Source organism: Pelobates fuscus, chromosome 5, assembly GCF_036172605.1.
Source record: "Pelobates fuscus isolate aPelFus1 chromosome 5, aPelFus1.pri, whole genome shotgun sequence".
Taxonomy (NCBI): Eukaryota; Metazoa; Chordata; class Amphibia; order Anura; family Pelobatidae; genus Pelobates; species Pelobates fuscus.
Genome location: NC_086321.1, coordinates 89,940,372 through 89,967,983, shown reverse-complemented (window position 1 = coordinate 89,967,983; position 27,612 = coordinate 89,940,372). Strand labels below are relative to the sequence as shown.

General features: G+C 40.4%; 1 protein-coding gene across 1 annotated transcript in view; it reads left to right on the top strand.

Moving 5' to 3' along the window:
- PDE4D (phosphodiesterase 4D) overlaps positions 1-27,612 on the top strand; it is a 207,584-nt gene that overhangs the window by 47,380 nt on the left and 132,592 nt on the right. Inside the window, exons 3-5 of the mRNA XM_063454049.1 lie at positions 3,112-3,148; positions 8,214-8,287; positions 10,093-10,142. Of these exons, the coding sequence (XP_063310119.1) occupies positions 3,112-3,148; positions 8,214-8,287; positions 10,093-10,142 (161 nt within the window). The remainder of the gene's footprint in view (positions 1-3,111; positions 3,149-8,213; positions 8,288-10,092; positions 10,143-27,612) is intronic.

Below are 27,612 nucleotides of genomic sequence, written 5' to 3'. Positions count from 1 at the left end.
TGTGTGTGTTTGTGGTTTGTGTGTGTGTATATATACATTTATACACACTGCTCAAAAAAATAAAGGTAACACTTAAACAACACAATGTAACTCCAAGTCAATCACACTTCTGTGAAATCAAACTGTCCACTTAGGAAGCAACACTGAGTGACAATCAATTTCACATGCTGTTGTGCAAATGGGATAGACAACAGGTGGAAATTATTGGCAATGAGCAAGACAGTAGTGGTTCTGCAGGTGGTGACCACAGACCACTTCTCAGTTCCTATGCTTCCTGGCTGATGTTTTGGTCACTTTTGAATGCTGGCAGTGCTTTCACTATAGTGGTAACATGAGAAGGAGTCTACAACCCACACATGTGGCTCAGGTAGTGCAGCTCATCCAGGATGGCACATCAATGCGAAATGTGGCAAGAAGGTTTGCTGTGTCTGTCAGCGTAGTGTCCAGAGCATGGAGGCGCTACCAGGAGACAGGCCAGTACATCAGGAGACGTGGAGGAGGCCATAGGAGGGCAACAACCCAGCAGCAGGACCGCTACCTCCACCTTTGTGCAAGGAGGAACAGGAGGAGCACTGCCAGAGCCCTGCAAAATGACCTCCAGCATGCCACAGATGTGCATGTGTCTGCTCAAACGGTCAGAAACACACTCTATGAGGGTGATATGAGGGCCCGACGTCCACAGGTGGGGGTTGTGCTTACAGCCCAACACCGTGCAGGACATTTGGCATTTGCCAGAGAACACCAAGATGGGCAAATTCACCACTGGCACCCTGTGCTCTTCACAGATGAAAGCAGGTTCACACTGAGCACATGTGACAGATGTGACAGAGTCTGGCGACGTCGTGGAGAACATTCTGCTGCCTGCAACATCCTCCAGCATGACCGGTTTGGCAGTGGGTCAGTAATGGTGTGGGGTGGCATTTCTTTGGGGGGCCGCACAGCCCTCCATGTGCTCGTCAGAGGTAGCCTGATTGCCATTAGGTACCGAGATGAGATCCTCAGACCCCTTGTGAGACCATATGCTGGTGCGGTTGACCCTGGGTTCCTCCTAATGCAAGACAATGCTAGACCTCATGTGTCTGGAGTGTGTCAGCAGTTCCTGCAAGACGAAGGCATTGATGCTATGGACTGGCCCGCCCGTTCCCCAGACCTGAATCCAATTGAGCACATCTGGGACATCATGTCTCGCTCCACCCACCAACGTCACGTTGCACCACAGACTGTCCAGGAGTTGGCAGATACTTTAGTCCAGGTCTGGGAGGAGATCCCTCAGGAGACCATCCGTCACCTCATCAGGAGCATGTACAGGCGTTGTAGGGAGGTCATACAGGCTCGTGGAGGCCACACACACTACTGAGCCTCATTTTGACTTGTTTTAAGTACATTACATCAAAGATGGATCAGCTTGTAGTGTGTTTTTCCACTTTAATTTTGAGTGTGACTCCAAATCCAGACCCCATGGGTTGAAAAATTTGATTTGCATTTTTTAATTTTTGTGTGATTTTGTTGTCAGCACATTCAACTATGTAAAGAACAAAGTATTTCAGAAGAATATTTAATTCAGTCAGATCTAGGATGTGTTATTTTTGTGTTTCCTTTATTTTTTTGATCAGTGTATATATATATATATATATATATGCAGTACTCTAAGCATTATGAATACTTAAGTGATTTGAAGTGGTCATGGTGCTGGATTCTGTATGTGGCGTATTTAAGAATACATATTTAAGAATACACATACAGAATTAAAGAAGTTGCTGCTGGAGGTGTAATTCCACTCCTGGCAGTCTCATAAGCCATCCTGGAACTCTCGTTCCATTCTGGCTAATGTTAATTCTGTGCATAAAAGGCGTCTGTCATCAGCAGGCATAGCATGATGGTGACAGGCGACCAATGGCAGCACGGCACCCGCTCTATGTAGCCTATGTCTTATCCTCATCATGGGGTGTCACTCCCCGTGCAGTAAGAGGAGTTACGTGTACAAACAAGGTTTATACTGTAAGGAGAACATGGCCTTCTCATGGGATCGCAGGTACATTTTGACTGTTTCTTTTTTTTTTTTTTATGCAGGGAAGGGGGGACATGCCGGCAAGGGTTACTATACAGCCAAAAACTAGGTTTAATGAAACACAGGTTATAACTCAGGTTTAACTCTTTAACCCCTTTGCACTAAGCACATTAGAAAAGGTATTTGGAATTGTTCACTTTATAATATCAATGACAATTAAAATGTTTATTCAGCAAATTGATATTTATCACACTGAGAAAGACGGATTGCACCAAATGTATTTACATTTTTAAGGAAAAATATGTCTGCAAATTCAAATCTTTGAGAGTACAGTATGATGCATAGCTATTCATCCCTCTTTAATGTTTACAGTGTTAGAATCTAGAATTAAAATGTATGTTACTGGGAATGTTACCATTTGTTTTTCACAACATAATGAACACCTTGAAGGTGCAAAGTATTTCTTTTATTGAGTAACACAAGTTAATTAAACAAGTAAGATCAGTATTAGACATTTTTGGTTGCACACATATTCACCCTCCTGTGTTAATACTTGGCAGATCTACGTTTGGTTGCAGTTACAACTGTTAATAATTTGTCCTTCGATGTCAGCGCTCCGCCTCTTCCGATGTCATCCGACAGGGGGGTGGCCTAATGCACATGCACAGTGAGCACGGCGAACACGTTATACTTTCCCATGGTGATTTACTGATGCTGGATATCCTCATGCAGAGGGTGAGGATGTCCGCCATAAGTTAGGGAACCAAAAGTCCGTTAGAATCCAGGAAGCACCTCTACTGGCTGTCTTACAACAGCCACTCGAAACAACCTTCGTACTGCAATGTAATTATTGCAATTTCTCAAAAACTGCCATGATTAACATCTGGATACTGCATCCAGACCATTTCAATTAGCTGACCATTTAGTAAAATAACCGCAGGTGTTAACAGAGAGAAGTTAATCAATGTGTGTGATGAGTACGGAGTTGCATAGGGTGCTATAGAGTACATTAGAGCGAGAAAGATGGAACCTGGTAGACGCTTGAAATAATGCTGTTGGGTGGTATAGCCCATTTTTTCACACAATGTCTTCTTATTTTACAGACATGGAGATGACTTGATTGTAACGCCATTTGCTCAGGTATGTAATGCAAATAGAATCTGTTCACAAGGCATGCCTATAATTTAGACCAGTCCACTAATTACAGATACAGGGCATCGTACCATTGTACAGCGCTACGGAATTTGCTGGCGCTATATAAATAATATAATAATAATCGTTGATCAGCAGCTGGAAAGAGAAAACAGACACCAAAGTATGATCTGCATGAATCACACTGATCAGACTCTTTCTTCTCCTCTGTCAGGATTTTACAAATGCACGAGATCTTCAAACTGCACATGTATAAATCTGTCAGGCTTGCCCAATACACTTTTCCAGCATTCCTAGGGATAGGACACTGATTGGTTAGATCAGGGAGCCACCTGCAGTGGGTGTGAAAAGCATTAGAAAACAGAAGCAGATAAATATGAGAAATAAAATCATATTTACCTGAGTTTTTTTCCTGGCCTGCAGTGAGGTAACAGTTGTCTCAAAGTGACAATCAATCTCTTCTTAATTGAGTCAGTAGTAGCTTCTTAATTGTGTCCTGTAGCCTTTCCCAGCTCCTACTTCACTGTATACCATTAGATATTCCCTACGTATATTCAATCAGGCGCACCATTTCTAAACATGTGAATTTACACATTCTGGCATTGTCACAGTGACACGGACTGTACTATTTAAATCCATATCTGTAACACATGGTAGTTCCAATACCCAATTAGCTGCTTTCTTGATTCTTCATATTGATTTCTGTTTTTGACTTTGCTTGTTAGATTGTTTATTGCATATTCCCTTCTATGACATCCTAACCCTGTAGTCCCATTGGTTCATGTATATTTGTATTCCTGACTTTGTGGTGTTCATCAACCATGACCATTGCAGGATTAATGACTATAGTGCCGAAGCTATGATGGGCCTAATTACAGAATGTGAATTTACATTTTGTACGGCCATCAGTGGCGGTTGGTAAAGATGGTGGGGCACCAGACTCCCCTCCAGAATTTTGCTCATCTCTATATTGTACAGAGATACTCATACAATACCTAGAGCTGAGTATAATACAGAGATGCTCATATAATAAAACAAGCAGGGCACAACATGATGATATCTATAAAATGCATAGAACTGAGTACAATACAGAGTAACCATACCAAACAGCTGAGGAAAAAAAGAGATATAACACACAGAGCTGGGTAGCCTACAAAGATATGCATACAACCAGCAGAGCAGAGTAAAATACAGAGAAATAACACACAGAGCTGGGCACAATAATGAGATAACATAACTATCCCACACAGCCAGGATCCTTGTTGTGGATCACACAGAGCTGCAATACAGAGATCCCCACACAGTACATGTCTCAGTATACTGTTCCAGGTCTCTCTCTCTCTCTCTCTATCTTCCTAGCTCTTTCTTTCTTAGTTCTCCCTCTCATGATCTCATCTTCATTAGTGCTCCTGCTATGATAACTTTAGCTACCCTCATGGGCAGCTGGCTCTGTTGCCCAAATGACTACTCAATGGAAATTCCTAAAATTCCTTCTTAAAGGACGCTAGGCATGTGCATAACCTGCTGAAACAGGGCAGATTTCAATCTGCCCGTTTTTTTGACATGCCTAGATCCTCTCAAGAAAGCTTCTCCAGCTATCAGTGAGATAAAAGGGACCTACAGATCTGAAACCTATTACGGAATTAAAGAGACACTCATTTTCATCATATTTTTGACTTACCATCCTCCTCTCCAGAAAAGAATCTTAGATATTATAAACTACTACAAATGTTTTTTTCTCCACATAAAAACTGGTGGGGTGCAGCCCCAAGTGCCCCTATGGATAAGCCGTCACTGGTGGCCATATGTAAAAATATCACCTGGCTGACTGTACATAATGACAAATTAAGTGCACAAGATATATCAGTGATGGCCAAACTTTGGCATGGTAGCCATAATGGACTACATTTCCTACGATGTTTAGCGAGACTAGGTAAAGCACACCCACACAGCTCACATACAATTTTCCACTCTGTCCCTCATCTCCATGTAATGCGTGTACATTTTTCATGCTTCTTCAGATATCTATGTCCTGTCTCGGTTGGAGTCCCACAAGGCTCTGTCCTTGGTCCCCTTCTATTTTCTCTTTATACTGCCTCTCTTGGCAAACTTATTACCTCTTTTGGATTCCACTACCACCTGTACGCTGATGACACTCAGATATATCTCTCCTCCCCGGACCTCTCCCCTGCCGCCCTGCAGCGTGTCACTGCTTGCCTTTCTTCCATCTCTGACTGGATGTCCTCCCGCTTTCTGAAACTCCATCTCTCTAAAACTGAACTCCTTGTCTTTCCTCCTCCTAATACTGATCCTCCTCTTTCGCTCTCCCTTCAAGTTAGTGGTATCCACATAAGTCCATACTTGCAAGCGCACTGTCTTGGCGTCATACTTGATTCTGACCTCACCTTTGAGCCTCACATCCAGTATGTTGCCAAATCCTGTAGATTCCATCTTAAAATTATAGCCCGCATCCGCCCCTTTCTCATGCAAGATGCTACCAAGGTACTTGTCCATGCTCTAGTAATTTCTTGCATGGATTATTGTAACCCTCTCCTGATTGGTCTTCCCAAAAGCTGTGTTGCCCCGCTACAGTCTGTAATGAATGCTGCCGCCAGACTGACTTTCCTCTCTAGTCGGTCCTCTCACCCCTCTATCAGTTCTTACATTGGCTTCCTGTATCCTATAGGATTCAATTCAAGTGCTAACCCATACCTATAAAGCACTGAACAAGTCTAGCCCCTCTTATCTCTTCACAGATCCATAGGTATGCCCCCTCTCGGTCTCTCTGCTCTGCCCGTGACCTTCTCCTGTCCGCTATTCGCACCCGTACAGCCAACGCACGCTTTCAGGACTTCTCCTGTCCGTTGCTCGCACCTGTATGGCCAACTCACGCTTGCAGGACTTCTCGCGGGTGGCTCACTTCCTATGGAATAGCCTGCCTGCCACTATCAGACTCTCTCCTGGTCTTGCATCTATTAAGAAATGCCTTAAAATCCATCTCTTTAGGAAAGTGTATGGCCTCCCAGAGTTAGCTCTACCTTACATACCTGTCTCTTGCTCTCTCCTAAAGGGCAGCACTATACTCTCTCCTCCAGCTCTGCTTCACTCCCACCTTATTTGATTATTTCCTGTCCTAATCTGTTTTATACCCCACCTCCTATAGAATGTAAGCTCGTTTGAGCAGGGTGCTCTTCAACCTATTGTTCCTGTAAGTTTTCTTGTAATTGTCCTATTTATAGCTAAATCTCCCCTCTCGTAATATTGTAAAGCGCTATGGAATCTGTTGACGCTATATAAATGGCAATAATAATAATAATATGTGTAGTGTGTGCATGAACGCTGAGTATGTAAACAGATATTTGTGAATGAATACATAGACATATATGTAAATTTGTATATGTGTGATGTGTACCGAATGCAGATGTAAGATACGTGAATGTATTTGCACATGTATCTGTGTAATGCGAGCATATGTACAGTTCATTTTAAAAATATTAAATTGTAGCAATTTAGAAACTGAATTACAGGTAAAATAGCCAAGTTATGACCAGATTTTTTTTTAAATTTGCCATATTTACCTATGTTTATTTTATTTTAGTTTATATTTTCTTTTACAACAATTAAGTGTTTGAAACCCTTGTGTGGGAATGTGTGTATGTTTATAATGCCTGCATGGGGGTGTGAATATGTATGCATAGTGCAATAATCTATTGCTTATCACTTTTGTTTTATTGTACTGACAGAATTAGATAGAATACACATTATTAGAACAGCACACAAACAGACAAAATGTACTTACAAACCTTACTGATTTAAGGCTGCTTAACCCCTTAAGGACACATGACATGTGTGACATGTCATGATTCCCTTTTATTCCAGAAGTTTGGTCCTTAAGGGGTTAAAATGATCTGCCTGAGAGAAACGGATTAAGCAAAACTACCAGGAACCAAGCCAAAACAAGTAACAATTCATAGTATTATGGAATAGTTTAGAATGATACTACAATTTACCACCACCTAGGGGCAGTGACGATATAGACATTTGCCAACATATAGAAAGATACTTCACTGCACAACCACCCCATAATACATCAAAGACATTCCTGTCACAAATGAAAGTCATTATTAAAAAAAAAAAAACTGTGCTTTACTGATGCCACCATAACTGACTAAGAACCGCCCAAATCCCCAAGCAATCAGCAACTATAGTAATTCATACTTCACAACATTTCAAATGGACAAAGAGGGACAGTTTTAGGAGTGGGAATGCTGCTTTCGCCAGGGGTGAGGCAGTTCTGAGAGGTTTCCTTACTAATAACAATATGTGCAAGGAAAATGCAATCTAGAACAAGGACAATATCAGTATCTTTCTAAACAATTTTTTTTAGTTTAAAGATACATCATTTGAGAATTATTGCTGTGCAGCTCTGTTATACACTGACACACCAAAAATATGGAGCTCCTGCAAATGATAGACAGAGGGATTTGGGCCTAAAATAGGGACTATCCCTCCTAAATAGGGACACATGAGAGGTATGGCAATGGGTGATTTGAAAGGAATTTAATCACCGGAGAGTTTCTATTGTTTTGGTCTTTTTGTATATATTTCTTGCCGTTTTAACCCTTTATAAAAGCAGCAGTGCACCCCGATCCATCCTGACTGGGTACTGGATTTAGAAGCTTTGCTGAGATTTGGAGAATTTAGAAGGGTTTAAAGGGGGGCATGGCCATAGTTAATTGTCTCTTGCACTGTGAATGTATTCATTATGAGATCACCCTCCCCAGAATAAGTAGAATTATATTTAAAATATTCAAGCATGCTTAATGGGCCTCTGGCCATGATTATTTTAAGACAGTCATCTCATTCCTGCAAAATCAAGAAAGCAGCTTCCAAGGTTCTAGGTGGTGCAAAGTTTATGACTTTACTTTCTATTATGCCTAGTATTAGATTAACTGGTATATTATTAGTATTATTATAGTACATATAGCAAATAATATAAATTATTTCATGTCATTCTTATTTATTATTGTTTTTGTTTTTATTTATTTTTTAGGTACTGGCCAGTCTTCGGACTGTAAGGAATAATTTTGCTGCACTAACTAACTTGCAAGACCGCGCACCCAGCAAGTGAGTATAGTTCATAATAAATTACAAATGGCAAAACAATCTGATACAAGCTTTGTTTTCTGTCTTTAGCCTTTTACCTCAAGCAGCTTTCTGTGGGAAAACAACCTACAAAGTTCTAAACAGTTCTGTGTTATGTATGGCGGCTCCTATTTACTGAGCAAAATGTTCTTTTGTTGGTTCTTTTAATGATAAGAACCAGTCATTTGTTTGTTACAGAGCTGTATACATGTGTTTCCCCTTTTAGTAAGTGTGTGGGAGCCTCATAATATTAGCAAATCAAGGACTAATATACTAGAATAGATTTCCAATAGATCAATCTTTTCATGGTCCTTCTGATATGTTAAATCCTAAATATGAGGGGTTTATGTGAACTGATCTATTACCAATTTTTGTAAATAATTTTATGCATCAGGGGCTTGTATTAAAAGAGCAGTAAGCAGAGGCATTCTTTCTAAGTGGGATCAGGCAGATCCGCCCTGGGTGACATGCTGGAGGGGTGTGCACCTTTTTTGCTTGTCACCCTGTGTAGTGTGGCCTCCTGGATGGCAATAAAGGAGCCTCTTTATCCACTACTCGGTCTGTGATTGTAGCACTCAGCTGCAACATGATATGGTGCTTGCAGACCAGGTAGAGGACAATGAAGTCTGCGGGACCACGCTAAAGCAAAGTAAGGGAAAGGGGGTTAATAATACACAGAAGAAGGGAGATTAGAATACACATGATGGTAAGAGCAACAACAGGGGGAGGGATAAGATACCTAGCAGGAGGGGTTTGAGACATGAGGGGGCCTAAGAGACTCAAGAAAGAGCTTGGAGACACAGCAAGCTTGAAAGGATGGAGTGAGGCAGGTACCGTCAACCTGCAGGGAGAGTGAAGGAGGAGGATTAGTGTTACGAGGAAGAAAAATAAGAAACTCAATTTTAGAGAGATTGTGTTTCAGAAAGCGGGAGGACATCCAATCAGAGATAGAAGAAAGGCAATTGGTGACACGTTGTAGGACAGCAGAGGAGAGGTATATGTGGAATCACTGCTTAGCAGATATACCCCAAATGAATGCATGTATTTAATTGTGCATTCTTTCATTGGGGTTATATCTAAAAACAGATCACAAAACCTGCAGATGTCTTGTCTGCAGCATTTGCAAGCTCTCTCTTTCTAACCCCGCCCAGACTTTCTGTGTCTGTCCAATCACAGACTTCCTAAGGCAACTCTCTAAGAAGTCTTTCCAAGGCAAGTGCTCTGAGCAATTGTCTGCCTCTTCCAGCAAGCGAAACTACCAGGAAGTAACCGCACCGGATGTCTGATTGACAGGCAATGGGAGTAACAGTTCATATCTCAATTTCTATTGAAATCTGCACTTTTTGTAGAATGAAAAAGAAAGGACACATTTAAAGCACTTCAGCAATCTAACGTGCTTTAGGTGTTTAGAGTGTTCCTTTAGGTAAAATCAGAAATTGAGTCAAAACCCCGAATTCAAAGCTCCTCAGTGCTGAGTTCAAATCAGTATTTCAGATGATGGCTCGATGTTGCCAGTTTGATGAATGACCAAGCCATCAGTGGAATAGAAGGTGGCACACATTGACAAATATGAAGAAACTGCTGAAGAATTCTTAATAATGGCTGTGTTCACTATTGAACCCATATGGCCATTGTTTGATGAGCTATTGAAGGTAGCCTCCAAGAAAGGCAGAGTTTGAGCCAGTGCTGTTCCTTGTTTGGGTAATTTAAAGAGATGGGAAGATTTATATTCTATATAATGCCGTCTGTCTCTGACATTCTGTATGTTCTTTGTGTTTATTTTTCAGAAGGTCAACAATGTGTAACCAATCATCAATCAGCAAAGCAAATATACCAGGTAAGCGAGACAAGATAGTGAAATCCATCAACAAATGTAAAAAGGAAATACACGTGATGTAGCGGTTAATATTCATGTAGTTACTGATTGTGTGCCTGGCAGTAGCAATATGAGGTGCATGACTGCCTGGCATACAAACAGTGAACCCATTTTCTGCCAGAGTGATCTTGGATGGTCGCCACTTTTTTAACTGTTCCTATTGCCCCCTGTATAGTTACTGCTTGCTTCTCTTATTCCCTTCGTCTTCTTAGAACAGTGTTTCCAAACCAGTTCTCGTGCACCCCATTTTTGGGTTTCCCCTGTTCTGTTACAGCAGGTATATTGGATGAAACCTGGAGCATCCCGGAACACCTTTTTTTTTTCTGAATTCCTTGTATCTAATGTATACTAATTATGAGAATCCTTATTAGATTACAAGAAAACAAAGTAATTAAAGGGTTACTATAACCTTTTTTCATTATAAGTTATTAATCTTTAGTGACCTATTGAGCACTATTAACTATGTCCACCCATAGTGCCAAAATCATATAAGTTAAAACATACCTGGAATCCAGTGCCAGGCAAAACTCCACTCGCTGGTTTCCATGGTCCATCTGATGTCAATGTTCTCCTCTCCATGGTCTTATCAAATGCTTCTCATTGAGAAGCATTTGTTTAGACTGTTATCATCGGCTCACAGTCTGAGCTAGGGAGGAAGGGAGTGCAGTTTAAATATAGGAGTGAGGGAATAAAAAAAAAAAAAAACTCTTGACAAATTTACCAAATACAGGGAGGCGGGGAGGGATCACAGGAGGAAGGGGGCATTCAGACTTCCCCTTGCAGGCGCCCTCCCTGATAACAGACTTCATTTTTGCAGAGATTTAATATTAGGCAGTCAAGAACAGTTCCGAGCTGCCTAAGTCATGTGTGGTAGGGGTGTAACGAGTCCCCAGCACAAAAGTGCAGATTTCTCTGTATTTATATTCAATGTTTTACCTTGTGAGATCTATAGATGTTTGGAAGACTCATATTATCAAAGCAAACGTTAATATATTCATTATTTGCTATGCACACATTTTTTCATATTTCTTCTTAAATATCTGTATCTGGAATGCAAAGCATTCACCGTCAAACTGTGGTATTATGTATATTAGACTGGGCAAACCCAATAAAAACAATCGAGAATGCAGCAAATTTAGTATTAAAATAAATTGGTTTATCATAACAAAGCTGTGATGTCATCAACCTGATCTTACTCATGTCCCTGTGGAGATGTACTAAACTATCTGCTTGCATTGGAATGGGGATGTCTGGAACAAACTTACTTGTATGGATATAATGGACTGGACTTGGCTGGTTGTATTGGACTGGATATGCCTGAATGCAGTGGATTAAGGATTTATGGAGCACTGGGCTGGATACGTTTTGAAGTACCAGAATGAGTATGCCTGGATGAAGTGATCTTGAAAACTACGTTTGAATGCAGTAGACCTAACACATCTGGATACTGACGACTTGGCACATCTGGATGGAGTAAACCTGACACATCTGTATACAGTGGACTTGGAATATCTGGATTGAGTGAACTTGACACATCTGGATACAATACTTGACATGCCTGGATGCAGTGGACTTGACTCGGTGAAATAGTGGCTATTTTATGGTAAATTCATTTATTTATTTACTACTTTTCAGTTCTGGGGTTTTGATATTCTAGATTTATTTTGATTATTTTTTGCCCAGACACCTCCGTCATAGTTATTTGTACTGTAGATGTGATCACCTCTAGTGCTAGATATATTTTATACTGAGGAAGGTTCCTGATCTGCAGATTGTGTTTCAGAAAAAAGAGGAGTATGTTGTAGGAAAATAGTATAAAATAAGGTGTCTTCCAGTTTGGACCTTGTTGGCTAAATCATGAAACTTAATAATGTCATTAGTTTATTGCTTTTTCTTGAACTGCAGGATATGTGTTGACATATATATAAATATTATGTTTTATATATATATTATGTTTTAGATATATATATATATAACATGTTATTATTGTATAGAACATAATATTTCCAAAATAGAATAGTTATATGTCAGCTTATGTATAGAAAAATATATTTTTTAATTTACACAGATTTGAAAGGCTGCTGACGTTAGGATGTGCTATGCCGTCCTACAAAAGGACAACTCTGCGGACTCTATACTTACTCTCCTCGGCGGTGCCGATTGGGCGGACTGCCTGACAACCGAGGCAGTCGCCCTACATCCAATCCCTAGAATCTGAGTCATATGATCGTGCTAATACTGCGATCACATGACTCAGATCGACCGGATTGCATTTTTTACTGTGGGAGGACTGGTTGTGTTGTTAGGCAGATCCCCAACATATAATTAGTAAGAACACTTAATTATGTATAAATCATATATAGATATACACTATAATATTTCATTCTACATGTATATTTCTGTATTATTGTTGCATAATTATGTTATGCTATAGATTATATATATATGGGGACCTGCCTGATGACCTAGGCAAAAATGCCATAGAATTGATTAACTCAAATATGTGTATTTTATTGCAGTAAAAGCTAACTGTACTGTTACAGTTAAAATGTCATGCAGAAATTGGAAAATAGCAAAATGTCTTAATTTATAAAATTATGTTTCATGTATAAATATTTGATGTGAAATGAAAGCCCTGTTTCTCCTGAACAGAATGATATGTAATAAGTGTGGGTGTACTTAATTTGAAAGAGGTAAATTATGGTTGAGCAGATTTATATTGCAAATTCCAGATTTTGTTTTGGTTAGAACTTCTGTACAGTTGCCTCCGTCCTTAGGGGGTTAAAAAAATGTTACAATTCAAATGGTTGCTGTATGCACAAATTCGTTATAAATTTGCTAGAACTAGATTTCTGATTAAGTATGGATTTTGGCATCACTTGGAATATTGCTATCTTATAAAGCTACTATTAAAATGTATTCTAGCAATAGAAAAGTGTCAAATAAATGCACTGTATTATTCTTCCATTAAGATTCTATACAATGATTCTGTTTATCAAATTTGTAATAGTAATGTACCCTGCATTCTCAAAAATGAACACTAGAGAGCAGCATAGAATTAGCTATGAGATGCACATGTGTTGCTTGTTTCATTTGTTGAAATGGAACAGAAGTACTCTATTCTTGCTGATATTGCACACTCTGCAAATGGCAACATAATACTTATATGTAGAACCTGAATGGCGATGTATTTTGATATTTTACACAATGTATATTGATATAATTATATCTGGATAAATAGAAGCCATAGAACATATAGTAGAGTACTAACAAAGTTCATTAAATAATAAGATTGAATCATATAAGGTAGATTCATACATTCATAAAGGTAGGCTGGTAAATAGATTGGTAGACAGACAGATAAAGAGATCCACCAGTCAGTCTCTCAGTAGATGCGTATAATTATTATTATATTGTGAATGTATTTATTTAAATTATGTGACAAACAGTAGTTATTACATAAGAAGATGCCATTGTTCCCAGCAGATAATGAGAGAAAAGGTTGTGTAAGATGAGGCATTGGTAAACTGCTGCAGTGACGGAGGTTATTCAGTTGGCTTTTATATGCTTTCTTGAAGTATGTTTTTAGGGATAGAACCTGAGAATGTTCATTGAGGCGATCTTGAGCATTATGTAGCAATGGAGCAACCTTGGAGAACTCCTGTAAAATAAATGGAAGTGTGGGAGGCGGAGGACAGACGAATGTTGTTAGCAAGGGAGGGGGGGGATACACTGTGTAGAGCAGGGGTGCCCAAAAGTTAGATTCCCAGATGGTGGGAATCCTTCCATGGTTCTTTGCCATTCTAAAACATTCTAAAGACCTGCAAAGCATCATGGGAGTTGTAGTTCTGCAACATCTGGGAATCTACCTTTTGGCCAATCCCTGCTGTAGAGAATACTGCAAGTGAGAAACTGGATTTTAAAATAATTTGGAACATATACAGAAAGTCAATGGAAGGGAAGATGTGTAAGCAGAAGAAAATAAGATAATCTGGCAGCTTTCTCTGTAACAAATGAAATAGCAAGTGAAAAGAAATGAGTATGTAAAAAGTAGGAATCTAAGAATGTACATTACATACAAAATTATACTCAAAACATTCCCAAAATAGGAAGTTGATATTAGGGATGCACCGAAATTTTGGCTGGCAAAATTTTTGGCCGAAATACTGCACTTGGGGGGGGGGGGGGGGGGGGGGGGGAGAGAACACTATGGGACAGGGGGGGGGGAGAAAAGAACACTATGGGACAGGGGGGGGGGAGAAAAGAACACTATGGGGCAGGGGAGGGGGGAAGAACACTATGGGGCAGGGGAGGGGGGAAGAACACTATGGGACAGGGGATGGGGGGAAGAACACTATGGGACAGGGGAGGTCAGAAGAACACTATGGGACGGAGAGGGGGGGGATAAAAGAATACTATGGCACAGGGGAGGAGGGAAGAAAAGAACACTATGGCACAGGGGAGGAGGGGAGAAAAGAACACTATGGGAAAGGGGAGGGGGAGAAAAGAACACTATGGGGCAGGGGAGGGGGAAGAACACTATGGGGCAGGGGAGGGGGGAAGAACACTATGGGGCAGGGGATGGGGGGAAGAACACTATGGGACAGGGGATGGGGGAAAGAACCCTGGGACAGGGGAGGGGAGAAAAGAACACTATTGGACAGGAGGGGGGGGGGGGAGAACATTATGGGACAGGGGAGAGGGGGAGAAAAGAACATTATGGGACAGGGGAGAGGGGGAGAAAAGAACAGTATGGAACAGGGGAGGGGGGAGAAAAGAACACTATGGGACAGGAGAGAGGGGGAGAAAAGAACACTATGGGAAAGGGGAGGGGGAGAAAAGAACACTATGGGACAGGGGAAGGGGGAAAGAACACTGGGACAGGGGAAGGGGGAAAGAACATTGGGACAGGGGAGGGGAGAAAATAACACTATATGGGACAGAGGAGGGGGGGAAATAACACTGGGACAAGGGAGGGGAGAAAAGAACACTACGGGACAGGAGAGGGGAGAAAAGAACACTATGGGACAGAGGAGGGGGAGAACACTATGGGACTGGGGAGGAGAGGGGAAAGAACACTAAAAAAGAGGGAGGGGAGAGGAACACTAGAGGACGGAGAGAGGAACATTAAGGGGGGGACCACTAAAAGGGAAGGGAGAAGGGAAGTTTTTCATATTAGATTAGTTAAATTCATTAAAAAGTCTAATATTAATAAAATTATAGGAAAAATACCTTTTTTAAATCATTTGGGGAAAAAAGTCATTTTCGGTATTGGTTTTCGGCCAAGGGTATCCTGAATTTTCGTTTTCGGTTTTGGCCCAGGATTTTTATTTCGATGCATCCCTAATTGATATACAAATAAAATAACATCAGATCCACTCTGTATTTTCCAACATGATAGAACTCTTCCTTGTCTTTCAAGTCAAACAGGGCCGCACTATCCTTATGTGCCGTTACAATTACATAATATATTATTCAAATGAGCTTTGCTTTCCATAATGAAATACATTGCGAGAGGATAAAGTAAAAGTGGATTAAAAGCCTAGGAAATTATTCAGGACTCTGACGTTCGCTATATCCTTCAAAGACTATAATTGCATTGGAGATGCACTAATTCCAGGTAGAGGTATCTCCCTAATCCCGCAGATAAGAGCAATGTATGCTCTCCAGACATAATACTCATAACGCATATCCTGGATGTAGAATAGTTGATCTATAATACGGTTGCCATATACCGTAATTGGTATTAATTCTCCTGGTTTAAATTAGATATTAGTTTCTAATATTCCGAGTTTGGAAATATTTGGCAGTCTTTCTGATAGTACAACATTTAGTAACAAGATTGTAGTTTCTGTTGGTCATTATCCATTGAAGTCCTGCGCGTTCTGTGCTCTTTTTTTTTTTTTAGTCTCCTTGGTAGTGTGGCTAGGAAAAATGTAAAATAAAACAAAGTTCATCTAGTTTTTAAATCTCATACCCAACTTCCATGTTTGATACCATATCCTGTCACCCACCATCAATGCTAATAAAGTTGTGCATTTCTTTTTTTTGGCGTCAGTCTCTCCCTATGAAATCTTTCTGTCCTTTTTTGTTTCCTGATAATTCTCACTGTAGTAAATAATCCAGTCAGGGTCCTCCACGGCCCTTTAAGTGAACCTATAATCCAAAATAATGTGAATGCCAAGTTTATCTTCAGATAGATATAGATGCAATCTATGCAATACCGTACCCCAAACGCACCTAATACATCCCATAATTCCTAACTGCACGCTTAGATGCACCATTTAGCGCTCTGCAGATTACACAAGTTACAAAATTACTTTTCATCAATACATTTGCTGGCACTATGGCTAACACAATGTGTAGATGAAATTGTGCTGTTTGTCACGTGGATTATATATTTTTTATGTATTTGACATTCAGATGGTTTATGACTCCTTATTCTGTGCATGGCTGAATATAGTAGGATGCTGTGGGATTTTTAGTTCAATTACAGCCAAAAAGCTGCAGCAGGCATTCGGCACGAACATATCCAGTTACAAATATAATGTGTATAAGTTTGTGTGTTTATATACTAGGGGCAGTGCAGTGATGTCTTGTTTGGTTGTTGATTACTTACAAGTCAGACACACGTAAGCATAGTAATGCAAAACGTGGCCAGCGTCCAGTCACTTTCCACTTTGCCATATGAGTTTTGCTTTTTTCTGTGCATTGCAGGAGTTTTATTATTTTTTGTTTGTTTTTCTGGATTTTTTTTTCTCCCCACAAAGATCCATACATGATTTGAATTGATCAGTGTGCCTTCTCACATATATTTTTTCATATGATGAGCACCCTTTTTATCTGCTGAAATTCAATAATACATGAATAGCTGTTTCGCATGTGTGTAGTGGTTACTGTAATTGTAGAATGATCTGGGGCCTGTATACTACACTATGATGCAAACAAAAACAACAATATATGTGAACACAACCCAGTGAAAAAAAATGAATAAATAGTTCAAAACAAACCAGGACTTCCCTTAATATTTTTTAGGTGAAGTTTTCCCGGTAAATCCCCAAAGACTCTTCTGTATTTAGCAGATATTCCCCTACTCTATGTGCATATACTACACTATGATACTGCTCATATGGATTCCACAACGTAAAAAAAGAAATGTCTTAATATCTAGTTCTGCCCTGCAGGAGTATGTTCTGGAATCCAGGCCTCTCAGTGACGCAATCAGTCCATAGCTACATATCCCTGAGTGTTAAGGTAATGCTAACTCACTAATAGTTTGAATAGCTCACTTGCAAAAATCTGTCCCTCGGTCCTCAAATACACAGTGAGAAATGAAATGTCCTTGGCACTGCAAATTCAACTACGGATGTGACTCTGTACACATCTGTATCATCTGCTTGTTAACACCAACAAGCAAACAGTGGAGCACCTCACCTTTTGAAAGCAATGCTTTATTAACGAATGTTCTCATTGTCAGCGATGTGTGGCAAGGGGATGGAACATTAATACATTCATATTCCTAAAATCACCCCTGCTGCCATAATTTGTAAATGAATGTGTAACCTTTGGGCTGTGATTCAGTACAGCTCTGTAAACATTGGTCCTGGGAATGGGATTCACAGTCTGTAACAGTGTGTCCTCTATTAAAGGGAGTTTAATGGGATGACATCTTTATTAAGAGAAATTACCCTAAATAGGGGACACCATGCCGAATAGCTGATCTGTTTTGTAAAATTAATTAACATACCGTATGTGGAATGACATCCTAATTTGTAGGAGTTTTTTTGTATATAATATGTATCATGTTTAAAGATGCCAACACATAACATTTTGGAAATAAAATCCAGGCACTCTACATTAAAGGACCAGGCACCACACTTTAAAACAAGGTTTGAAACCAGCAAGAGAAGTGGCGCTTGTAAGCATAAGTACCCCTTAATTTGAGGTGTGATGGTGCAGCCACATCAAGGATAACCCAGCACTTGCATTGTCAGCTTATCATCCTAGCTCCACTCCACTAACCAGTGGAGTGGAGCATGAATGCCACCATAATCACTACAATAAGCTTTAGTAGTTATGGTGCTTAAAGGAACACTAGAGCGTTAGGAATACAAAAATGTAAGGGAGGATTTAAAAGGTTAATTTTACTTACCTTTACTCTCTCGCCTCTCCTTGGCTGAGATAATCAAGATTGATGATCTCAACCAATTCAACGTTTTCCCATATGTGAGATAAAGTGGTCTGGGTGACTTTTTAGTGGTCCTTCAATGGAATATTTCATTGTGCAACATAAGCAGGAACCAGTTCGCAATTTGTAAATTATTGTAAATTGTAATCAACTGCTTCACTTTTTTTTTTTTTAATTTGCAAGGTATAGATAATTCTTAAACTACCAGATGATGGCGCAAAGACATGTCTTATTGCAGAAACACTTTAAATATCTCATTACGTATTTTACGGCATCACAAATATTTGTGGACTACGTGTTCACACAACGATCAGCCAGCCTTTAGGAGAAAGACGTATTTTAGAAAGATCATTTGTGACAGTTATCCTTTGCTAGCATATCATTGATGTTCATCTGCATTCCACCTTTTTTCAAGCTGCTCGAGTACTTTCCCTTGCCACACTCCAAAACATACATTTATATGGACAAAAAATAAAAATACCCTTTTTCTATCAAGGTCTGTGATTAGTTCATCATGTTCAAATTATATATAGTGTCTGTGTAACATTCTCCGATGACCTAAATCCTTTGTCAGTGTATGGAATGATAAAGCCACAAGAATTTGGCTTTAAGAATTTCAAATTGATGTTGCACATCTTGTTTTGAGGAATTATGGTGAATTCTGTATGAATTTTACATCACTACACTTCTTAGCAGTTCTGCATGATTGTGACATTCTCTTAACACGCAGATCAAGTTGGCTCCCTATCGCCTAGCAACGTTTAGTTTATGACATCAGAGGCCTGCCAAACAGCTCGCTGGAGTTACTGCTCCGCTCTGCGGAAAATCAGTTACATGTCTGAGCTAATCACTCAGGATGCTGCAGAGAGAACATGGTTTATGACATGACATCCTTTAAGAAAATAAATACATCGTAGGCATGTACCTTTGCAATCAAGGAAAGTGAAATGTTTCAGGGAGGATTTAACATAGTTATTTATCGGCATGAATCTTATTTCACCACAGCACCCATTTACCTTCATTTAGCATTAATATATTTATATGCGGACACACATCATATGTATACACACATCCACATTTGAGTGAGTAATGCCAACACTTTTGATGTGTGAAAATAAATGTTCTATCACATGTCACTAATCTTATACTCTCCTGTGTCTTATATGGGAAAATACGGTTTAAGTGGACTGTTTTTTTTTTTTTTTTTTTAGCAATTATTACTCATTTTCTAACATTCTTATGAGGTATATCTCGGTATCTTGGGGCTCTGATCAGTGCTATCCTCTTCAAAGAGGAAACGTACGGACTCTTAGCCAATCCTGGTTCACCTATAGATTGCAATGAGATAGCAGTGTATTTTATAATTTCTTTCCAATTACTTGGACCAGTGTTTTTGTTTCAGCTCCGTTAGAAACTATGAACGGCTCAACTAAAGGGACACTATAGGCACCTAGGGCACTTCAGCTCATTGAAGTGGTCTGGGCACATATTCCTAGGTCCTTTAACCCTGCAAAGGTAATTGTTTCAGTTTTTAACCCCTTAAGGACCAAACTTCTGGAGTAAAAGGGAATCATGACATGTCACACATGTCATGTGTCCTTAAGGGGTTAATTAACTGCAATAATTACCTTTCAGGGTTAACCAGACAGCCAATAAAAGGACTTCAGGGTCATTAGGCTACTTTTGGTCTCATAACTGATGCTGGACGTCCTCATGCTATGCATGAGGATATCCAGAATCACCCGAAACCCCATAGGAAAGCAATGTATAATGCTTTCTTATGGATAAATCCTAATGCGATCGTGGCCATTGCCATGCATGGCTATTAGGTCTCCCCCGCCAGTTGACATCGAGGAGCGAAGGCAGATACCGAGCCAGCGCTGATGTCCCTTGGCGCTGGACTCAGGTAAGTGACAGAAGGTTTTTTTAACCTCTTCTTCACCACGGGGCTGGAGGGGGGCACTATAGGGAGCTATAGTGCCAGGAAAACAACTTTAAGTATGCGTATACCTCTCCTTGATCAAAGTTGGAGACAAGATGGTGGAGCTGTGGGCAAGTGAGCGTTTTTCATTTGGGAAATATAGTTCACACAGATCTCATTGGTAATAAAGTTTGCCATTCCTGACCTAGCAAAAACGTACTGGGGTTTATTTGCTGGTTTGTGCTTAAAAAGGGACTGCTGTTTAAAATGTTTCTTCTAAACAGTGGCTATATTTTAGGCCTGACACGTCTGTCCCAGCCTAACAAGCATGCAATCCAGTAACCGCACACAGCCTCTGTATATTCCATGACTAATGTGGATAAAGTACACATATATTCGTCTCTTGATGCCATCACCCACATCCAATAATATTACAGACTCAAGCCGAGAAAAACTAATTACTGATGTAATGGTAAAAGTACCGGTGTGTAATAACAGACAGCGTCATCTGGTGCACATCTGTCTCAGACGCATATGACAGGCGTGAGTCAATCTGCTTCAATTCTGAGGTCACATCAGAAAATAATTAGGATGACACATATATTTGTATAGACTACATTTAATATGTAACATGTGGAATTGTTTACAGTAATTTGTTGCTTCTCAAAGCAGTGTTCTGATTGACGAATGCTAGAGATATAGTGTGGCTCAATTCAGAGGACCTTATAATATATATATATATAGAGAGAGAGAGAGAGAGAGAGAGAGAGAGAGATTCACTAAAGTGAAAATTCAAGGTCAATTTTGATATTGCTTCACTGTCTCCCAACAGTCCCAGGTTAAGCGGGACAGTTCCAATATCGGCTCCTGTTCCACAGTGCCAGGTTAGTTCCCTGTTGACCCACATCTGAGGATACCAGACACATGCCTGCAGAAAGTGTAGTGTGAGTGCACCACTTGCAGTGTGCAGAGTAGTCTCAGGATATTGAGCCCATGCCAGAGCATTGGGGCAGTGGCAGCACTGAGTGTGGCCTACCAGGCTTGTCAATCAGCTTGCCATGCAGGTGGGCATTCTTTTAGCCAGTCCAAATAGTATTTGGTAGCCAACCCTCCCTATTAGTATTTGGTGGCCCACCCCCCTTAGAGGCCAGCCCAGTCCTGGATCCATAACTCCTATGTTGGGAGGTATGCATTAAAGCTATACTCTAAGCTGCAAAACAACTTTAGCATAATGAAGCAGTGTAGATCAACAGTAGATCATGCCCCATGCAGTCTCGTTGCAGTGGCGGATCCAGGGGGGGGCAACGGGGCAATTGCCCCCCCCGAGAGCGGATCCTGCTGGGTGCCTTCACAGACCGGAGGGGAGATCAGAGATCTCCCTCTCCAGTCCGCTGGCACATTGCTGGGCGGCCGGCATTGGAGGGAGAGGAGACCCGGGAGCTCTAGCTTGCAGCTCCGCCGGGTCTCCTCTCGCGAGAACGGAGCGTTGCCGCGGTTACCATGGCAACGCTCCGTTCTCGCGAGAGTGAACTCTAGCCCACGAGGTGCAGGCTAGAGTTCACTCCCCCACTAGAACCGCCAGGGATTATCCACGAGGACCACCAGGGCTTCACAGAATGGATATCCCCCCTCCCTGGGCAAAGGTAAGAAGGGAGGGGGGATAATATTTATAATAGTAATTGCAAATATTTGTTTTGTTTTTAAATAAAAAAAAATATGCTTTCTATCCTCCCTTCCCTGGGCAAAGGTAAGGAGGGAGGGGAGATATAAAGCATATTTTTTAATTTAAAAAAAACAACACTTATCTGTTTTAATTACCCCCAACTACACACACACTGCCCCACCACACACTTACCCCCACTGCACCCCCATACACACACTGCCCCCACTGCACCCCCATGCACACACTTACCCCCACTGCACCCCCATACACACTCTACCCCCACTGCACCCCCATACACACACTTACCCCACTGCACACCCATACACACACTGCCCCCACTGCACCCCCATACACACTTACCCCCACTGCACCCCCATACACACACTGCACCCACTGCACCCCCATACACCCACTGCCCCCACTGCACCCCCATACACACACTGCCCCCACTGCACCCCCATACACACACTGCCCCCACTGCACCCCATACACACACTGCCCCCACTGCACCCCCATACATACACTGCCCCCACTGCACCCCATACACACACTGCCCCCACTGCACCCCCATACACACACTGCCCCCACTGCCCCCCATGCCCTCACTGCACCCCCATACACACACTGCCCCAACTGCAGTCCATACACACACTTACCCCCACTGCAGCCCATACACACACTTACCCCCACTGCACCCCCATACACACTTACCCCAACTGCACCCCCATGCATACACTTACCCCCACTGCACCCCCACACACTACCCCCACTGCACCCCCATACACACTACCCCCACTCCACCCCCCATACACACACTGCCCCCACTAAACTCCAATACACACACTGCCCCCACTACAACCCATACACAGTGTTCCCACTGCACCCCATATATACACTGCGCTCCCATGCACAAACTACACCACTCACACAAACACACAATGCCCCTCCTACACACAGTGCTCCCACTGCACCCGCACACACACAGTCACACACACACCTACCTACCTAGAGGCCCTATCCCCATACTACAGCCCCTATCCTGGCAGACCCCAGGTAAATTGTCAAACTGTTCTTAAACGGTTTGATTATTTACTCTGGGAGGGCACCACCGCATCCTGGCACCATAACCACTACAGAGAGCTGTAGTGGTTATTGTGCCTGGATTGCTTCTTTAATTTATATATGAGTGCCCCTCCCGAGATAAGGCTCTGGATCCGCCAGTTTTTCGTTGCTGACTGAATTATGTGACATTTAGGAGTTAAATCACTTTTGTTTAGTTTTCAGTCAGATCTTATAGCACTGTGTTTACTTTAGAAATTTGTAATCTCCTGCTCTGTTAATTGAACTTTAATCGCACACAAGAGGCCCTAGCTGGCTATTAACAGAGCAGGAGATAAGAAATTCTAAATTAAACCAACTGGGCAATAGGAGGTTTAAAAATTAGATCTCTCTGTACTGGGAAATAGGGAGACTGTGTAATTCACATGTGACTAGCGCTGCATACACAGTGATTTAACTTCAGAATGGCAAAGAATTAAACAGTGCGACTCCTTGGGCATGATCTATATACCAAAACCACTTCATGAAGTTGTTATTTTGCGGGCTTAGAGTGTCTGTTTTAGTTGCCATAATGTATAAGAGGGTAATAACCTACACTCATTTGGCGATAACACATTATTTGCTTGTCTCATGAACATAAAATATCTGAACAGATTGCCATAAAGCAATGAAAAACATCTATTTTTTTGTAAATAACACTCATTATGGTTACAGGCACATATTATGAAGAACTTATTTATTATAACTCAGATTTAAATATAACTAATGATGGTGTATTTTGAATAATGCAGAAAGTTATGCGCATCCTACGGAGCCCAGTTTTCACACCTTCAAACTGCGAATCTTCACTGTGCCCTGTTCTTGGACGTTTATATTTAAATGTGTTACAACTTTACTAATTATATAATTATTATTATTATTATTATTTGTAAAGCGCTAACAAATTCCATAGCGCTGTCTAGTTGGTGGACTAACAGACATGTATTTGCAACAAGACGAGTCGGACGCACAAGAACAGAGGGTGTTAAGGGCTCTGCTCAAACGAACTTACATTCTAGACGGAGTGGGGTAAAATTAAACAAGATAATCGACCATGTTGTATAATTAGAAAAAACATCAAGTGCAAAGGTCATAGATATCTTGTCATCTCTGTCAATATTTTGGCTGCACGTCCATCACATTATATATCAAGAACAATAAAACAATGTGAAAAGTCAAGAATGTCACAATGATAAGGTAACTAGACTTAGTGCTGTATCATGCAATCAGCACACAATATTTACTAAGGTGTCCTGTATCCGTTTTATGGTTTACTTGGCATCTGACATTTTTTTTCTCACAATGATAGCTACCAGCAATTTTTCATTTTTTTTATATTTTCATTTAACTTTATTTGCAACTTTTAATAAAACTTTTAACTGTGAACTGCGTATCGACTCCTCGATAGTGGCAGACATTGCAAGCCACTTAAGTGCTACAGTCGTTGTGGTGGTTATGATGCTTAAAATGCATCTTTAAGAAGAAACGTCTTGTTTTCCTTATACAATAAAGTTTGTAGTAATGGTCAGAGTGGGAATATAACTTCAACGTTTTGGTTCTTCTAGGATCCATAAACATTGAACTTTCTCACATTCTGCTGGCAAAACTAAACCCAAAATAGGGTTGTAAATTGTAATACATTAAAAAGTAGTGCGACACCCATAGAACAAGTCATAGAAGGGCCCTGCAGTTTTGCTCTGTAGCTAGATGGCCTTTCATCTAAAAAACATTTTCTACATCTTTCCAGCAAGTGGCAGAGACTCAGCAACAACAGGCTGAAATGCTATTCGCAGGTCAGCCCAGTGCGCACAACCTAATTGCACAATAAGCAGCACCTTCTGTTCCTCTACATCCAATTTATCTTGTTTCAACTACTTGTTTGTTAACCTACCTGTTGCACAGCTTTGTGGAAAATGGGGCTTTATAAATAGTAATAAAACCAATAATAAATCATAATAACAGTATGTAGTGGTAATGAAGCTTTAGACTGCTCTTTTAATGTTCACATTTCTATGTTTATTCATTTTTATTAAATTCCAATATAGGCCATAAAGATATATAGGAATAATGTGGAGGACATAGATCAATTGTAATAGTTATATATTAATATATTAACATTTACTTTGGAACACTTGGTTTATTTGCATACAGGCAGTTGGATAGGATCATAACCTGCTAATAACCTCAGATATTAGCCAGTGGATCCAATTTAAGGTCAGATCAGAAAGCATGCTTTGTTATATAACCGGGATCATTGCTGGGTAATTTGCGTACTCATTCCTTCAGTATCCTGATTTTCTTGCTTATTAACGACAGCTGTAACAGTTCTTATTGGCTTTGTTTAAGCAGCCATCAGCCATTGCCCCAAATACTTTATCCCAAAGCATATATCCTACGTCAGACTGACGTGGGCAATTATTTAAAGACTGGGCACAAAAGTCTCCAGTACTTTTCTAATAATATTAGCTAACGAGCGCTTTGTTATTGAAGTGAAGGGCACGTTATCTGTCCTGCTGGAATGCCTCTCGCCTGATCCCAGCAAGTCATGTCTTTGTTTCTCATAGTCCTATAGAAAGAAAGAATTGTATATACAAAATCTTTAATTGTTTAATTTACCAAAATGATAAAGTAGTTACATACTGAGCTTTTTGTAAAAGCAGAGCAACAGATTATAGCCTGTTAGATTTTAGTAAGTGTTTTCCGATTGAAAACAGGCCCTTTAAAAATAAGATGTGCCGTTTAACCCCTTAAAGAATATTGCCTGCATCACATTCTGGTTACTAAATACATTACTTAGCGTTGGTCACTCCATGCAATTATTACATTATTTAGCTAAATACATTATTTGGGCTTGGTCCCTCTTATGCAGTCGCCAAGAGGGAAGTTTATTTTTGAATAGTTTAATCTTCTAAAAATGATTATATTGCAGTAAGGATCGGATCCCCATTTACTGTCTCTCTTTTCTCTGTTCCCCTAAATGTCTTACCTACAAAACTGGATATATGATATTGGTATGACACTAAATATTCCCCTCAATTTATCTGTATTGTTTCAATGGCTGCTCAAGTTTAAAGGGATACTATAAGTGCCAGGAATACAAAGCCTGGCACTATAGTTCCCTCTGCCTTGCCCCCCTTGCCCGGGTGAACAAAGTGTTTAAAACCCTTTATTTACTTACCTTATCCCAGCCAATGTCCCTTATCACTGGGTCGTGGCTCCACCCCTCCAACGTCCTGCAACGAGCGGGCGGTAATGCGCATGCGCAGGAAATGCCCACACACATTATACCTCCCCATAGGAAAGCATTGAATCAATGCTTTCCTATGGGGAAAAATCGGACACTGGATGTCCTCATGCAGAGCATGAGGACGTTCAGCGTCAGATACCGAACCAAAGGTCTGTTTGGATCCAGGAAGGAGCAGCACGAAGTGCAATAGGTACACTGTACCCAGACCACTCCAATGAGCTGAAGTTTTCTGGGTGCCTATAGTGTCCCTTTAATTTATATTTATAAGCTGCTGATTGGATAAAACATTGGTGTGAGTTTAGGAACCTTGACTTCACTTAATTATTCGGATAAATCCTAGGGGGGTTCCTGATGAACATCAAACCTTTTCAAATATGTTTTGACTCTTAACAATGGGACAGCCTTGCATCATAAACATTAAAGTGGGAAAAATTCTAAATTGGATATTGAGACTGTGTTCTAATATACCCATACATTTTGAGACTTGTGGTTTTGTGTGTAGACTCTTCTTTCTTCCTTCTGGGTTTGTACTTCCCTCTACATCTCTGGCAGTCTAGCATATATATCACCAGTTCAAACTTGGTGTGAAATAACCAACTTTGGGCCTTCTTTGTTATTGTACTCAAAAATGTAGGCAATCGTTATCGATCGATACAAAAGTTGTACATTCCTTTCATATACCTAACAGTAAAAAAAAGAAGAAAGCAAGTGGCTAAATCATAAATATGCATTGAAGCTCACTAGCTGCTTTTAAAAAAATTATCACTTGATGATGAACCTAAGGCATCAATTTAATATTGTAGCATACGTTTTCCCAAACGGTTTCATATTTCTGGATAATTTTTTAATACGATATTTTTTTTAACATATTAAAATAACAAATATATCATATGTTTAAAAAAAAAATCTAAATATGTAACAAAATGAAAATATTTGTCATAATATGCAATCTTTTGAAAGTTTATTCAAAAATGTTAAATCATTTGGAAAGCGTATCCAACAATAATAAATTGAGGCCTAAATGTTCTCCGTTGTAAAAGGAGGTGACAATGGGGTGCAAATTTAAAGTAACCTGCTAAAAAGTGCATATATCCACAGAACAAAGGACTGCGCTGGAACATTGATGCTTTTATATGTACCATGGAGAAGAAAATAATGCGTCATCGTTGCTCAATTATTTATTATCATTATGATTATAAAATTATTTGGGGAACAAAGGTTGCTGTAATAACTTAAGTATTAGATAAAATGTGTACCTTTGTAAGGCAATTGGACACAAAAATAAGATTTTGCCAAGTCGAGGTATTTGAAGTT